Genomic DNA, 15177 nt, shown 5'->3' on the forward strand with positions numbered 1-15177 from the left:
GTAATAAATTAGTTCACAATTCGGTTGAATGTAGGATATAAAACAGTGGACAAAAAAATAAGTTTGTTTTTATGTTATCTTAAAACGTTTTTGAAACACACAGCTTTAATTTCAATAAGCAAAAAAAGTTGTTATTAACTTTTTTTTTTTAATGCTACAGTCTTCTATTTATGAATTTATTTTAGAGAAATACCATTAAACCTAGAAAAACAAACCGCTGTTGATAAACTGAAAATTATGGCATTTAGAATTTTAATTTAAATTTTATTATACTATTAACTCTAACTTTTAAATAAATACTTGTCGAAGCAGAGGCTTGAACAAGGTCCGAAAGCACCAAGGTAAAAACAAAAATTTAAACATATATAATTATGATGACTAAAAATGTTTATATAAAAATAATTGTTAGATGATACAAGTTGAAGTTCTCGGAACGCAACTTGAAGCTTAAGCTAAAAGAACTATCATTTATTTGTCGTTAGGGAACCAAGTTTAAAGACAAAAATGGAAAACTAAAACAGTAAAAACTTGTTTTTAGAAGATGCTTTTCAAAACAATAAAAGGCACATCAACATAAATTTGGTTGTACACTTTTTTGAGAGTTGAAATAATTGCACAATCTCTGTATATAGTGGAATATTTGACAAATAACTACAAAAAATCTTTATAAAATGATTATTCATTTAAAAGAAAATATTAAATATAAAAATCAACAAAGAACTGTGAACAGTGATCGCTGTAGAAAACATGGGGCTTCAGCAGAATCAAAAATATTTTAAAAAAAAATTAAAAATATTAAAAATTTAAACAATTTCTCAAATCCCAAAATAAACGGAATAAATTATAACATTTTGTTTTTAGTAAAATACACAATTTAAACGTTTTTCAGTCAATTTCTGCAAAGCTAACAATGTAAGAAAAACAAAACTTGATGTTTTCAATTAAATTAGTACAAAATTTGTCCGTAGAAACAATCGAAATGTATAAAAAATCCAGCAGAAAAAAGTCAAAAAAAAAAACATTATAGTACAGCTTTTTTTCAAATCTCCTAGAGCAGTTAATTGTAATTTAAATTTTTCACAGCATTCAAATTAAAGTTAGAGAGAGCTTTTAAGAGCCGTGCATAACCTATTAAAATGCTAGTTGTATGATTCATTATAAATATATAACTCAAATAAATATGTATCAATGGCTGTTAAATTATATTGTTTTTAAAATAGCTAAAATTTGCAAGTAGAAAAATTAAGTTTAAAAACATAAAATTTTGCTGTAGCTAACATTTTGACTGAGCTGAATTAGTTAAAATAAATTAAAAATATTAAAATGTATATCAAAAAAAGTTTTTATCTTGCAACATCCACTAATATAACAGCATGATCTACAGAACTGTTTGACAAAAAATGTTTTCCCGACAAAACAAGATTTTTTTGTGATTAGCCGATAACAGCGGTTAACATTCTTCCCGCCAAAAAATACTGATAGAGCTAGCTTGAAAATGATAAACGGAGTCCTGCAAATTGATATCAACTTAAAACTGAATCCAAACATTTGGCCATACAACTACAAATTAAACACTTGGATTTTTTTCCAGTAGCGAAGCCATAGAGGAATTCAACGGAAGACATTACAATAAAAACTAGATTTTTATACCAAAAAGTGGAAGACTCAAATAAATAACTCAATGTTTTGGTCGACGCAAAACTTAAATTAAAAAATTGTTTTTTATTCACTAGAACAGTCGAAAAAACGCTTAGAAACTAAAAAAGCTCTCAGATTGGAAGATCGGAACGCGATTGGCTCAATTGAAACAACGGAGCTTTTGGGGCCTTCTGATTGGCTCTCACATGAAGTAGGGGGTGGCCACCCTGTTGGGGACTTCCCTTTCCTCATCCGGAACCGCGCTGAACAAAATGGGTTTTTTCTGATTCGGGTTGTCGAAGTGCAGAATCGCCGCCACGTTTCCACATCTGTTGAGAAATTTTAATTTTTAATTTTAAATATATTTAATTTATAAATTCATTTTTTAATTGATAACTTTTCTCTTGAGTTTCTGTTCATATTTTAAATGTTAAACACAAGTTGATTGTTTTTAAAAGCATGAAAACTTTATTATAGTTATTTTGGGCCTTCATCAACTAAAATTGCTTAACTGTTTAGATTGAAAATTCAAGCGTATAAATGAGTGATTTAGCTGTGTTTATATAATAAGTTTTGTCTTGGCACTAACTTTTATTAAAAATAATTAAAAAGTATTTGAACAAGATTGTTAAAATATTTTTGTCCTATATTATTAAAAATGTTCTAAATTGTATAAGGGTGTCAAATCGAGCGCTTATTCACGTGAAAAATCAGTTATTTAAGTGGCTGTTACCCTATTGAGTTAATACAATTATTTATAAAACATTTATACTTGTCTTAAAAAAAAACCATACCTGTAACAGTAATTGGGTGCGGACCATACAGTCACCAGTTTATCATTGAACACGTATTTGTATCCTTCCATTACCAACTGGTGAGCCCTGCAAATCAGCGATAAACTGTTCATGTCTTCAAATTGTGATGTTACCTGTTGAAAATGGTCAAATTACAATACATATATAGATGCATATGTCAAATACTAATGCGTTATGTTTTAGTAAGGCCTGTGATGAAAAAAAAATTGTTGAGTTTCTTTTATACAGTTTAATGAACTTGTGGATAAAAAAATAAAAGAGCCCACTTGAATTAAAAAATAGTAGGCACATTCTCAAAAACTTAGTTTTATTCAAAACCGTTTTATTTGAAACAAATATCAAGAAAAAAACTAACACTAAAAGCTTTCAGCAAAGCCATTAATAATCTTACTCACATAAAAGAATTCTCACATTTTTGCTTTCAACATTAAAGTTTACTTGAAAAGACAATTTAAAATAAACTCACTTTCTCACCAAACAGCCACCCTGCCCCCCTTGGCGATGCGGACCACGTCGCGATGTCTTCGGGGTCCGACCACACGAGGTCGCAAAACGGTCCCTTGTGGGGAATTTCTTGCAATCTGCAAAAAAAAAATAGTTTCAATTAGGCGTTTCCATATATTTATATTTTGTGCAGGAATTCTTGTAATCCAAGTATTATCTAACTTTCAAAATAGAAAAGTATTTATTTAGTCCGAAAATAAATAATTAGCTATTGTATCATAACTAATTGATCGATTTCTTGTAATCTGAAAAATAACTAGGCTTATTTATCAACTAGAACAGTATTTGCAATAAAAATCATGCAATTTCAACAACTACTAGCAGATCAACTTCTGTAGCTTGTTTTTTAAGTGTTCTAATTATTAAAGTATGCACTTAACCTCAGTGTGGCAATAAAAAATTAATTATAAAATTTTTGTTAATTATAATTATTAAAATGTTTATTGGCTTGTGTAGAACCACATAATGATGCTTTGTTAGAAATATTATTTGTATAAATTATTTCTTAATTACTTTTATCTTGTTTTACGTTGAATTATTAATTTCATTATAAACTAACTATTGTTGGTTTAAAATTCTATAGTTGTTTTAACTGCTTTTAAAATATGAATTACTGTTGAGAAAAAATAACTACTAACTTGTTAAAGGCATGATTAGTTTATCATTATGATAACAAGACAAATGTTTATCAATTCTAAGTCACAGTTAGATTAGATTAATTGATTAAGGTAGATCTACGAGTACCTCTAATTGCAAATTAATTGTCATTTTAAACTTCAAATAGCTGTTTTGGTCTATTATGTTTTACGCATTTAAGATAAACCTAAACAAATCTATCACTGACAATTTTTATTTCAGCCAGAAACAAACATAGCTACCAACAGTTCTTATTTGTTCCAAGGTCCTGATATCAAAGACAAACATACTTGTTATCTATCATTATTTAAAACCAATACCAACCTGTCAATAGTTCTTATTTGATCCAGGGTCCTGATATCGGGGCTGAGACCGCCGTGCAAACAGAGTATCTGGGAATCGATCAGTGCAGCGATGCCCAGCATGTCAAACACTTTTGTTATGTACCTCCAAGCGTTGCTGTTGCCATACTTCATCAAGCACTCGTCGTAAAAACCGTATATCTGCGTTACCTGGGTTAGAGAAAGAACATTTCATGAAAAAAAAATTTAGTTAACAATAAATAATATTATTAAAAACGTAGCCCCCAATAAGCTTAAAAATTCATTTTTTTTTTATATGTAAATGTTTTGAGATACTTCACTAAGAATTTGTCGTAAAAGTTGTGGTTACCTATTTAAGAGGTAAAATTTTATAATAAAGTTTAATTTTAAATATTCTTTGTTTAGGTTAATTTGCAATGGTAGGTTTAAAATTCATTGTTTATAAAATGCAAACATTTATTTTTGAAATTTTGTTTTTGATGTTTCTGAGTAAAATGGTTTGGTTTTAATGTGAAAACATTTGACACGTATAAATTAAACTCTGTAGTCAAAACAAAACATTTAAAATATCAAGTCTAATGGATACCTTTTTAAAAAGATCTAACAAACAAAAGTTTTTGTTCTTTATTATTTATTGGTATTTCATGTTCGTAAATATAGGTATAACAAAATTGAATGGTAAAAATTATCAAACTAGATCAATAATATGACTATTGTATCAACACCATTTAACTTTAGAAATAAAGGAAGCTTTATCAAATTAACTGCAGTAATAAATATATTTAAGTACTACCAAGAACTGTTTATTTCTAACAATTTCTTTGTTTTCTACTTGGAAAATTGACTAAATAACCTTGAAAAATATTATCAAAACTTTATCACCGAGTACTTAAAACGTATTTTGCCAATTGCTATAATTCAATTGAAGTGAACTTATCTAACAGCAATTTTTTAATTTTAACTTAAGTGCAATTGAGTTTTGTTTTTGACAGAAACTATAAATACGAAGTTTAATGACTTATGGTTTAACCATATTTAACTATTTAAGAAAAAAACTTAATTATTGTATAAAAGTAAAATTGTTAGTAAAATTTTAAACTGTAAAATTTACCTATATAAAAACAAGAACTGATATGAGAGGATTGTATTGTTTATTTTCAATTATTTTTATCCAAAATTGTGAAAATATAGTAGCAGTTATGTCAAAATCTAACAAACAATACAAATTTGTAATCTAACAAACATATGTCTACTTACCCCTCAGCAAAGTTTAAATTGATGAATGTACTAAAAGTTTGTTTTCCGATATAGATAAAAACTGTACTCAAAATGTATAAAAACATTAAAAAAAGTAATATTGTTGTTTTAAACGTTCAATTTTACACTCTTTGTATATTTTATTTTAAATAATTTTCATTATTTTTTTTAACTTAATTAACCAGTCTACTCCCATGATTACCCTACAGCAACGTTATTCTGCTACTTTTTTAGTTAGCTACTTGGCAGTGTTTAATTTCTTCAAAGTATTGAAAGTTTAATTTTTCTCGTACATAAAACCTATACCCATGCTTTTCACAATGTTGAAAAGATACAAGGGAACCTTTTTGTATAAAAACTTTACACAATTGTAAATATCTACTAACAGTTACAAACTGTTTTTAGCTGTCAACTCATATGAAGATTTTTACAAACATTTTTTATACCATGTACATTACATAAAACAAGATTTATATAAAAATCAGTAAATCATTCCAGGACAAGTCAGTTTTTTATTTGTGATTTTTCTTCTGCATTAACAATTTTTTTAAATCAAAAAATAAAAAAATTTATTGCATATTACAGTTAGTTCTATTAGCTTATAAGTTTACTGAAGACGGATTTTTATCTGAAAACGTACACTACACTGTAATTACTTATTAATCGCACTGATATGAGGCATTCAGCTTTGTTACAAAAACTACAAACTCCAACCTGTCTGCTCTCGTGGTTGCCCCTCAGCAAGGTGATCCTGCTGCTGTATTTCGCTTTTAAAGCGATCAGCAGCGTGAACGTCTCCAGCGAAAAGTATCCCCTGTCCACGAAGTCGCCCAGGAACACGTAGTTCATGTCGGGGACTTTACCGCCTGTGAGAAAAATTCAATTTACATCATCGACTTTACTTGTGTACTAACTTTAATTTTGTAAATGTGTTTAAACCTATGCAATTTTTCCTGCAATCTTTTAAATTTGAAAAATAGTATTACTGAAGCTTTGTATATAAAAGAGATGTTTGATTTAAAAATGTTGATTGTCAAGAAAAATTACTAAACTATGTGTTAAAAGTCATCAAGTCGTTAGTGTAATAAACAGCATAAGTAACTCAACTGTGAAATATGATAACTCTTATATATAAAATAAAACTATAAGGATCAATTACTTTTATACGCTTTTGAAGGTAAGCAACAAACAAATAATTTAGTTTTTATACTTTTTTTAGCTTAAAAATCACTTTAATTTAATTACGAAAAAAAAAAATTATAATTAAAAAAACTAAAATATAAATAATTAGTAAAAAAAATTTAACACAATCAAACCTTTTATTTTAAATTCAAAATGCTCATTTTAATATATATCGCTCTAATCGATATATATTGATGCAAAACTATTATCTATGATGTCATTAGAGACCGTACTTCTTACAAAATGCCAACGATAAACATTTAAAAATATGACCTGAAGAAGAAGAAATAATTTTAAAAAATCTTTTAATTCGATAATGCATTTTAAATTGATGCATTTCAGTTAAATACGCTGACGTTCACACAAATATCAATAAAATCATCACTAGAAAAAATTTTCCTTCTAAATAAAAAAATACCATAATTTCAAGTTCCGTGTACTGTATTCATTTGCATAAAACTTAGTATTGTTGTGTAACTTTTTTTTCAAGTCTAGATTAAACAAACAAAAACATTGTGCTATTTACTTTTAATTAATTTACTACTGCAAGTGTTATCTATTAGCATTTTGTCTAAATCAAAATAACTGTTTATTCGATTATTATTAACTATATACTATTATAATAGTTTTTTTAAATTTCTAAATACTAAACGTAGCAATAACAAAATACTACTATTTTCAATGTAACCAAGATTTATTTAACAGTTATGCTATTTATTTCAACAAATATTCAACAACCACAAAAGCTAGCAAGCTTTTTGCAATAAGTACAGATAATAATTACAAAATTTATTTTTTTATTTCTAAGATTAACAATTTTAGTACAATAATTAAATTGTTTAATTAACTACATGTGTAACAGCGGATTTACAGTCATTTACTAATTTAGTCATTGATTTAATTACTAATTACTAGAAAATAATTTAGAAATTTTATTTGAAATCGAAAAGACTTATTTATTTTTCCATCTTAATTTTGTATTTAAGTGTGTTATTTAATTAATAGTATTTTATGTTTTGCAAAAAACCGTTTTTTTTTAATTACTACTGAAACCGCTTTTTTAATAAATGATTTATATTATTTTTCTTTTTTTAGTCATTCTATTACAAAAATATCATTTAAGTATTTTCAAACCAAACAATTAAAAAGTAAATAAGTTTAATACTTTCATAATTGAAACATGTTCGTTTTTAAAACTTTCAAAACTATTCTTAACATCCAGCTTTTTCATCTTTGTTTTTACCCTAAACTAATTTTATTATTTGAGATATAATTTTTAATGCTTAATATTTTAAATAACTAACTTATCTTACTTATTAATATTACTTCTGCACTCAGTACAGCGTTATTTTTAAATTCATACCAACCGCTAACTATTTACACTTGCCGCTTGAACAGGCAACGCGCATTGTATTCAAATAAAGTTTTTAAAGTTCATGTTTTAAAGATCAATTTTACAGATAAACATTTTTGCAAAAACGAACTTTTTGTTGTTCAAAAAGCTTTGGGCGGTATGGAAATGCTAACAAATGTTTTCAAAGCAATCGCTTACGGCGTACTCTTACGTATTTAGTGTATTCGCAACCTTAAATTACAGTCTTTTGCATTTGAAACTTTCACTGAACACACAACTTGTTTGTTAACATATCTTTTAGTTTAATTTTAGAAATTTCTCAATTATTCAAACAATTGTATTTTGCCCTTTATCTGCAGACGACGCCACACTATATTCGAAATTAAATTTTCCACCTGCCACTTTCAAGACGATTATAAAAACTACCTTGGCATTGTATCCAAATTTATAAATTTTTGCATGATTTTACTAGAGATCATCTTTTAGCTGTTTGTGAAACAACAGTTAGTGAAACTGTGTTTTTTTTGTGACGAAGCAAAATGTTTCTAAATGAAATTATTTTTATCTCTACTTGTTAGTTTTGAATTTTTGTACTTCTATTATAACATTGATAGAAATAAAACTGAGATATTTAATCTTAAAATACTTTCGGTTTGATTGTTAGATAAGTATTGTGGCAAAATAAAATCTTATTATAGTTATACTTATAAACACCAGTATAAATACATTCCTTAATATATAGATTTTAAAACGAATATTAACCAGTTTGTATGTAAACAAGCAGTATATTTTTACTACCAGTTTTGAACAATGTTAAAAAACTATATAATTAACCATGATTATTGTAACATTCAACGCAAAGATATATAAACATTTACTAATTTGTTACATTAGGGATGATTTTTCTTTAATTTGGAAGTCGTTCACACCGGATCCACATTTACTTGGAAGACTTTTACTATCACACTACTTTTGCAATCTTATAGTGTAAACAGTTTCTTATCTGTTTACAAAACAAATAAAAACGAATTAAAACTGATTAGTCCTTTAACTTGAATCAAAATACACTCGGGACTTAACTTTAATCTAATAGTATGTTTTTATTAAACATCGTGAATAACTGAAGTATTCTAAGCACACAGGCTTTCATCAAATTTATTTTTCTTTTTAACTACACCAAAAACAAAAGTACAAACTAACCAGTTTAAAGCGGCTGCAGTGTATGTCACCGCAAACATATACATAATAACAATTTATTACGAAGTGCATTTTGTCAACATAATAGCAATAATGTCATACACTATATGATCATGCAAACCAACCAGTTTTAAACAACTGCAGCAAATCGTAGAACTGCCCGTGTATATCACCACTAACACTCACAGATGTGATAATTATCAACATTACTTGCAATTTAAGTATGTGTACAACTGCATTAGCAACAAACAAATATTCAAAGTAACAATACATAATGTAATGTACATTAGCAACATACCAGTTTTAAACAACTGCAGCAAATCGTAGAACTGCCCGTGTATGTCACCGCATACGCTGACCGGAGTGCTAACCGGCTGCACGTTCGATTCCTCGATGAGTATTGAGCACACGTGACTGCACAGCTGCTTCAGCTCCCTCTCAGGAAGGTACTTGCACTTTGAACACGTTTCCAAGATTTTTTCTATGTCTTTCATTATATATTTGTTTGCTGCAATTAACAAAACCTTTTAAATTTAAATCAGGTTGTTCTAATAGCAAAATATTCTAATCAAAAACTAAACTTTATAGGTGGATCGAGTACAAAGAACTGTAAGTAAATTAAATTTAGATTTATTTATCAATCCATGTCTTATTGTGAACAGCAAAATTAACAAAAACACCACAAACAAAAAACCTTAAAAATCTTTAATTAATTAAGTTATAGATGCAACTGAAATTAAACTTGTCGACAGATATGTTAAGAACACAAATAAGATCTTTTAAAACTATTAAACTTAATACTTTAAAATTTTTATTAAGGTCTAAAGAAAATTATTTCTAAAAAACTAAATCATTCGAAATATGAAAAAGCATTCAATAAACCAAAACAACACAAAATGTCTCTAAATAAAAATGTTCTAAATTTGCAGTCACTTCAGTAGATGACCATCAATTTTCTAAATTCAAAGGAAAAATCCATTTAAAGAACTCGAATATTCTTCTATATAGGTAATTTCCCCTTGTGCGATACTATTACACCAACAGAACAGCGTTGACGCAGCAGTCGTTCTCAGGGTTGTTGGTGACTTGGGCGTACTTTCCCCAAATGATCTTACCACCTTGGGTCACAAGACCCAGTTCGCTGACGTTCACCTCAATGATAGTTCCTTTGGTCAATACTCCGAGTGAGGTGTACATGGCTGTTGAGAAAAAAAGACTTATTTAAACAAACTATTACATACAATAAGTCAAGACATTCCAATTTTAGGTTTGTATTGATGAGTATTTATAACAAGTATAAATTGTAGTTTATAAATACAACATTGTATTACTATTAGTTGATTCAATTTGAATATCAGATCAATAGCATTTTGTGAACTAATTTGTAGTTTAAAAATGTATTATCTTTGATTGTTCAAGTAATCAACTTAAGTCATGTTAAGTAAAGTGTTAATATAATCTTAATCTTAAAAAATTATTACAAAAAATTTAAAAATGTCCAAAAAATGGTAAAGCTTAAAATCTTTTCAAATGTGTTAAAATACAAAACAGTTCTATTGTATGCTAGACACGTACCTGATGAAGGGTTCTTTTTGACACCGATAATATCAAGGCAGAAAGTGGTTTTCAACTCAGGGTGGGTCACGTGAGCCTTCTTCATTCTAAGGGCCATGGGGCGGATGAACCTCTCGTACTTTGGCGGTTTGCGAGTGAAAGTGTCGGGCACGTAAGTGCACATTGTTACCTAAAATTTTTGGACTAAATTAGTAAAAATATCGTTGTCATTAAGCAATAATATTAGTTATTTTAACACTTAAATTTTTAACGAAAAAATAATTCAAATCAATCGATTGAAATGCATTTACACTTACATTTTATATACCAACTCAATTGAATAACATTATTAGATAAATGAATATAAGAAATTTAGGAAAAAACTGTAAAAAAGTGCTTAATATTTTTCTAAAATAATTAAAAGAAACTATCTTTTTCATGATTTACTTAAATCAGTTGTAATATTTAAAAACTGTAATTTCAATTAGTTGCAACATAAAACACAAACAAAATCAAATTGATTTATATATTCAAAAAATTTTTGAAAACTAACTTTTCTCTTCCAAGCCTTCTTCTTTCTCTTACCAGTCTGAATTACCTTGAACACGTCTGCCTCACTCTGTGCCCTCACCTTAGGAATTGGCACGTTCCACTTGCCCGCCTTCTCCTTACGCTTCTGCTTCACCATGTTGGACAGCACCTGTTAAAAAGTTTGATAAGTTTAACTAAATAAAGTTGTGATTGTGTTAGTTGTCCTAAAACCTCACGTAGGGATACATGTTAACAAGAACAAATAAGGCTTAAAGTGGAGATGTCAACAAATTGTGAATATATAGGTACAATAAATATAGATAATGTTGAAAACAATTAAAAAATTAAATAAATACTTCAAATGAACAAACTTATTCTGTAATTGGTTGTACTATAATAGCAACTCATATTACAAGCAACAGAAAATGTTTATTTATGTTAAACTTTCTTTATAAGACATTAAGGTAGTAAAAAGGTTTACTTAGTTCAAAGCTACTAAGTTATTGTAAAAAGTTAACATTCTAACTTTTTGCATGCTAAAAAAAATTACTTGTATACAGTAGAAATAACAGCACCTTTTAATTTATTGATTTATGCTCATTTGTTTAAATTAAAACATATTATTCAATGCAAACCTTGGCCCTGTTATGGCCTTCCCTCTCAACCAGGTAAGTTGGCACGGTTCCTTCAGGTGTTTTGTCATTATCTTTCTGCTTGGTGTTTTTCTGATCATGAATTCTCAGTGTCTTCTTCATCTGAATCTTCTCAAGCCTAAAGTCAAGTTGTTTACATTGTAGTTGATTAACATTTTACTTATACAAAATATGTTTTGAAGTCATTTTGGTAGTCTTTAACCCTAAATAGTTTCTTACCTCTATGTCAACAGATAACAACTTTTTTTAAATTTAATTAATTTAAAAACACTTTTATTCCTTATTCTAACAAGTATTCAGAATCATAGGTACCATTATTATCTTTTATAATAAATAATAAATTATAAAAATATTCATTATTTTATTAAGTAACAAACATAATACTGTTTGATATGTCTTTCCTTTCATTACTTTAGCCTTTAAACTTATAGTAGCTTCAAATGAAGTGAAACTAAAAAGCAATAGGCTCGACTTAATTGTCTAAATCATAAATAACCATTGATTGTATTGATTATAAAATTTTGAAACCATAAGGTTTAAACAGAAGTCCTAAAATTTGTGAAAGCTTCATTATCTACATTACCACTTATTTGATATTCTTACCTTCTCTCCCTATTCATCAGCTTGGCCTTCAGCCCAATGGTCTTCCTGGCCTTCTTACTGAACTCGTGGGGAGCACGAGCCTCCTTTTTCCTCTTTCTCTCCTCATAATCCAGCCTACGCCCGTGAAGCTTGATGTGCCTCTCAATATGCTCGTTCTGTGGCATCTTGTTTTAAGTGATATTTAAAATTGATTCTGTAAAAATGTTCCAAGTTAAACATACAACTTGTATTACAAAATGTTAATTGCTTTTGTTTAAGTGTGATTGTCCTGTATGATCTTTTAACATATTTTCTTGAAAAAAGAAAGAAAAGTTTGAAAAAAATTAAAGCAAAAATGCCCTTTGAATTCACCCTTAAATTAGAGTTTTTTTAAATTAAGTTAAATGTTTTAATTGACAAGTTGTTTGTTTTAAAATGTTAATTGCTAAGAAACAATGGGAGTGCAACTAGAAATCCTTTTTTATCTTAGATTAAAAAAAATTAAAGTTTGACAAAATCCAATTAACTTATTGAGTCATAAATAAAATCCTAAAAATATTTAGGATCTAAATAAAAGTAAAACTCAGAGTTGTCAAAATGCTAATAGTTGTTATGCCAATTAAACACTGAAGCAAAGATATTTTTGCTTGTTTCAAGTTGTTAATTTCACGCTTAAGTAAATAAAGCAATGCTTTTTTTTCATAAATATGGTAAAGCTTGTGCTGTAAGAAAATATATTCTCTTAAATAGGTTATTTCATCTGTTTAAATTTTCAAGTTGATTATTATTTGAGCATACAAAACAGACTGCTTACAAGGATAAAGAAGGCTTACACACTTCTTGGTACAAACTGTTTTCACTTTGTTAAGTCTGGCTATCAGAAGCTTTTAAGATCTTGATAAATTTATTAGTTTTTTGTAAAATAAATTAGGAATAAGCCTTAAAGAGTTTAATAGGATAAATATGCCAGGTTGAAACTAAAAAGAAAAAGAAAAATATTTCACCATAAAACTTTATTTTTTCCAAAATTTAACCTATCATTATTAGACATTTACAATTAGTATGTTTGTAATATTTAAATACTTATTTTAGAATCAAAACTTTATTTTGAAAAAAAATTTAAACCACTGTTTATTTTTTTTTAATCTTAAGTTTCTATTTTTAAAATATTTTTTATTCCAATTTGTAAAAGCTTAAAAAATTTTAAAGAAATATTATTTAAGAAATGTTAACAATTTAAACTTTTTAGCTCAAAAACAAATCAAAAACAGATAGATTTTTATAAGTATTTGATGGCTGAAACAATTCACAAAATAAGTGCAGTATATAAACTTATTCCCACATGAAACTTGGTTTAAAAAAACAGACTTCATATCAAAACTTTAACTAAATTTTTAGATGCTTTAAAAGATGACTTACAGCTCATACTCAAGCTTTATAAAAGATAATATTAGTTTTGGTAAAAAATATCCCTGAATTACTCATTGAACTTAAGAAAATATCGGAACAAGAGAACATTTTTATGAAACTAATACACTGAGTTATTCCTGCTCAATAAAAGTCTTATTATGACTATGTTACTAAATAACTTTAATAACAAAACACTCTCTGTAAAACAATTAGTTTTATATATCTAAACTTTAACTACACTGGCTTGAAATAAGTCAGGGTTGCCTTTCTTGGAGTCAAAAAATATGCTTAGTGACTAAAAACTGTCCTCAGTAACCTTAAACTATCGTGAGTTATTCAGAGTTGTTTTTAAGTACTTAAATGAAAATCTGAAACACAGATATGAAAAAATAATTTAAGTTTTAAAAATTATAAAAATCAAGTTTATGATAAAAATTGATTGTAAATTATCAAAATATTGAAACTGGAACAACTAAATATCTTTCAAGATTTATAAATGAACTTGATTGGGGTTTTCAAAAATACTATAACTATTTAGAGATTGAAAAAAGTAAAACTGCCTCAGTCAGCAAGAGATAAACTTTTAATTTTAAACTAGCCTGAGCTATTCTGAGATTTTTTCAATTTAAAACTGTGTGTGACAACCCTGATATAAGATTATATTGTTATATAAGATGTTGAAAAGATGAGGAAGTAATAAAATATGGAAAGTTGTTGCTATTGCTGTTACATGATAATTTGTATATGTAGATTATTTTAAGAATAAAACTTTAAATGTCTAAGGCAATATAAGGGTTCAACACTATTATACAACAGACAGAGCATTAACTCCTATATGAAAATTTGAAGTATAAAATATGAGACACTTTTTGTATAATATAAAAAAAAATTACTTTAAAAATATGTTTAATTTTGTAAAATATTTCTAATACAACATACAGGCTGAACTTGTTTGTCAAATTACTTGGAAACTTGAAAACTATCTTAAAAACTATACACATTTATTATATAAGCTAGAAACCTCAAACTTTCAGATAACTTTCCTTTTTTTAGAGAATTGATGTTTTTTTTTAAGAAAAAATTTTTTGGTGTAAATTATGAAAAATCAATAATGGACCAACTATAAAATTTGAATAAGACTAGTTAAAAAGATAGGACAGACTTATAGAATAAAAATATTTTTTGTGTTTTTGTTTTTGTCATCCATAAGAAGCTATACCTCTACACTTTTATATTACAAATATTTTACAAAACTGACTTTACCTTTAAGGTTTATTGAAAATTATATTATACTTATAAATTTAAATATAGGTCAAGTTTTGTTATTTATATTTGGGCTCCTCCATAGCATTACTAAAAATAAATAAGTGCTACTATTTTGTTTGTGAATGAAAACTTTACTTCTGTCCAAGTAAAACTGTTTAAGGTGAACTGTTATATAACTGATTCGCAGTAAGAAATTCTGGTAATATTTACTGTATTGTTCTGTGGTTTTGAAATTTGACCTTACAGTTCATATTGTAACTAGCTTTTGTTTAGGA

General features: G+C 27.3%; 2 protein-coding genes across 2 annotated transcripts; both read right to left on the reverse strand.

Moving 5' to 3' along the window:
• Nucleotides 1-26: 26 nt before the first annotated feature.
• On the reverse strand, nucleotides 27-9410 carry LOC145835219 (serine/threonine-protein phosphatase 6 catalytic subunit-like). The gene is made up of 6 exons (XM_082942779.1): nucleotides 9205-9410; nucleotides 5888-6039; nucleotides 3918-4105; nucleotides 2920-3034; nucleotides 2433-2566; nucleotides 27-1967 (listed from the first exon to the last, which is right to left on the reverse strand). Exons 1-6 carry the CDS (start codon nucleotides 9398-9400, stop codon nucleotides 1841-1843), a joined length of 912 nt encoding a protein of 303 aa, XP_082798905.1. The 5' UTR covers nucleotides 9401-9410; the 3' UTR covers nucleotides 27-1840.
• A 47-nt stretch (nucleotides 9411-9457) lies between these two features.
• On the reverse strand, nucleotides 9458-12436 carry LOC145835220 (ribosome biogenesis protein NSA2 homolog). The gene is made up of 5 exons (XM_082942780.1): nucleotides 12248-12436; nucleotides 11627-11762; nucleotides 11014-11160; nucleotides 10482-10650; nucleotides 9458-10105 (listed from the first exon to the last, which is right to left on the reverse strand). The coding sequence occupies exons 1-5, from the start codon at nucleotides 12409-12411 to the stop codon at nucleotides 9939-9941; spliced, it is 783 nt and encodes a 260-aa protein (XP_082798906.1). The 5' UTR covers nucleotides 12412-12436; the 3' UTR covers nucleotides 9458-9938.
• Between the last annotated feature and the right edge of the window lie 2741 nt (nucleotides 12437-15177).

This window comes from Thalia democratica, chromosome 4, assembly GCF_965202585.1.
Source record: "Thalia democratica chromosome 4, ktThaDemo2.hap1.1, whole genome shotgun sequence".
Classification (NCBI taxonomy): domain Eukaryota; kingdom Metazoa; phylum Chordata; class Thaliacea; order Salpida; family Salpidae; genus Thalia; species Thalia democratica.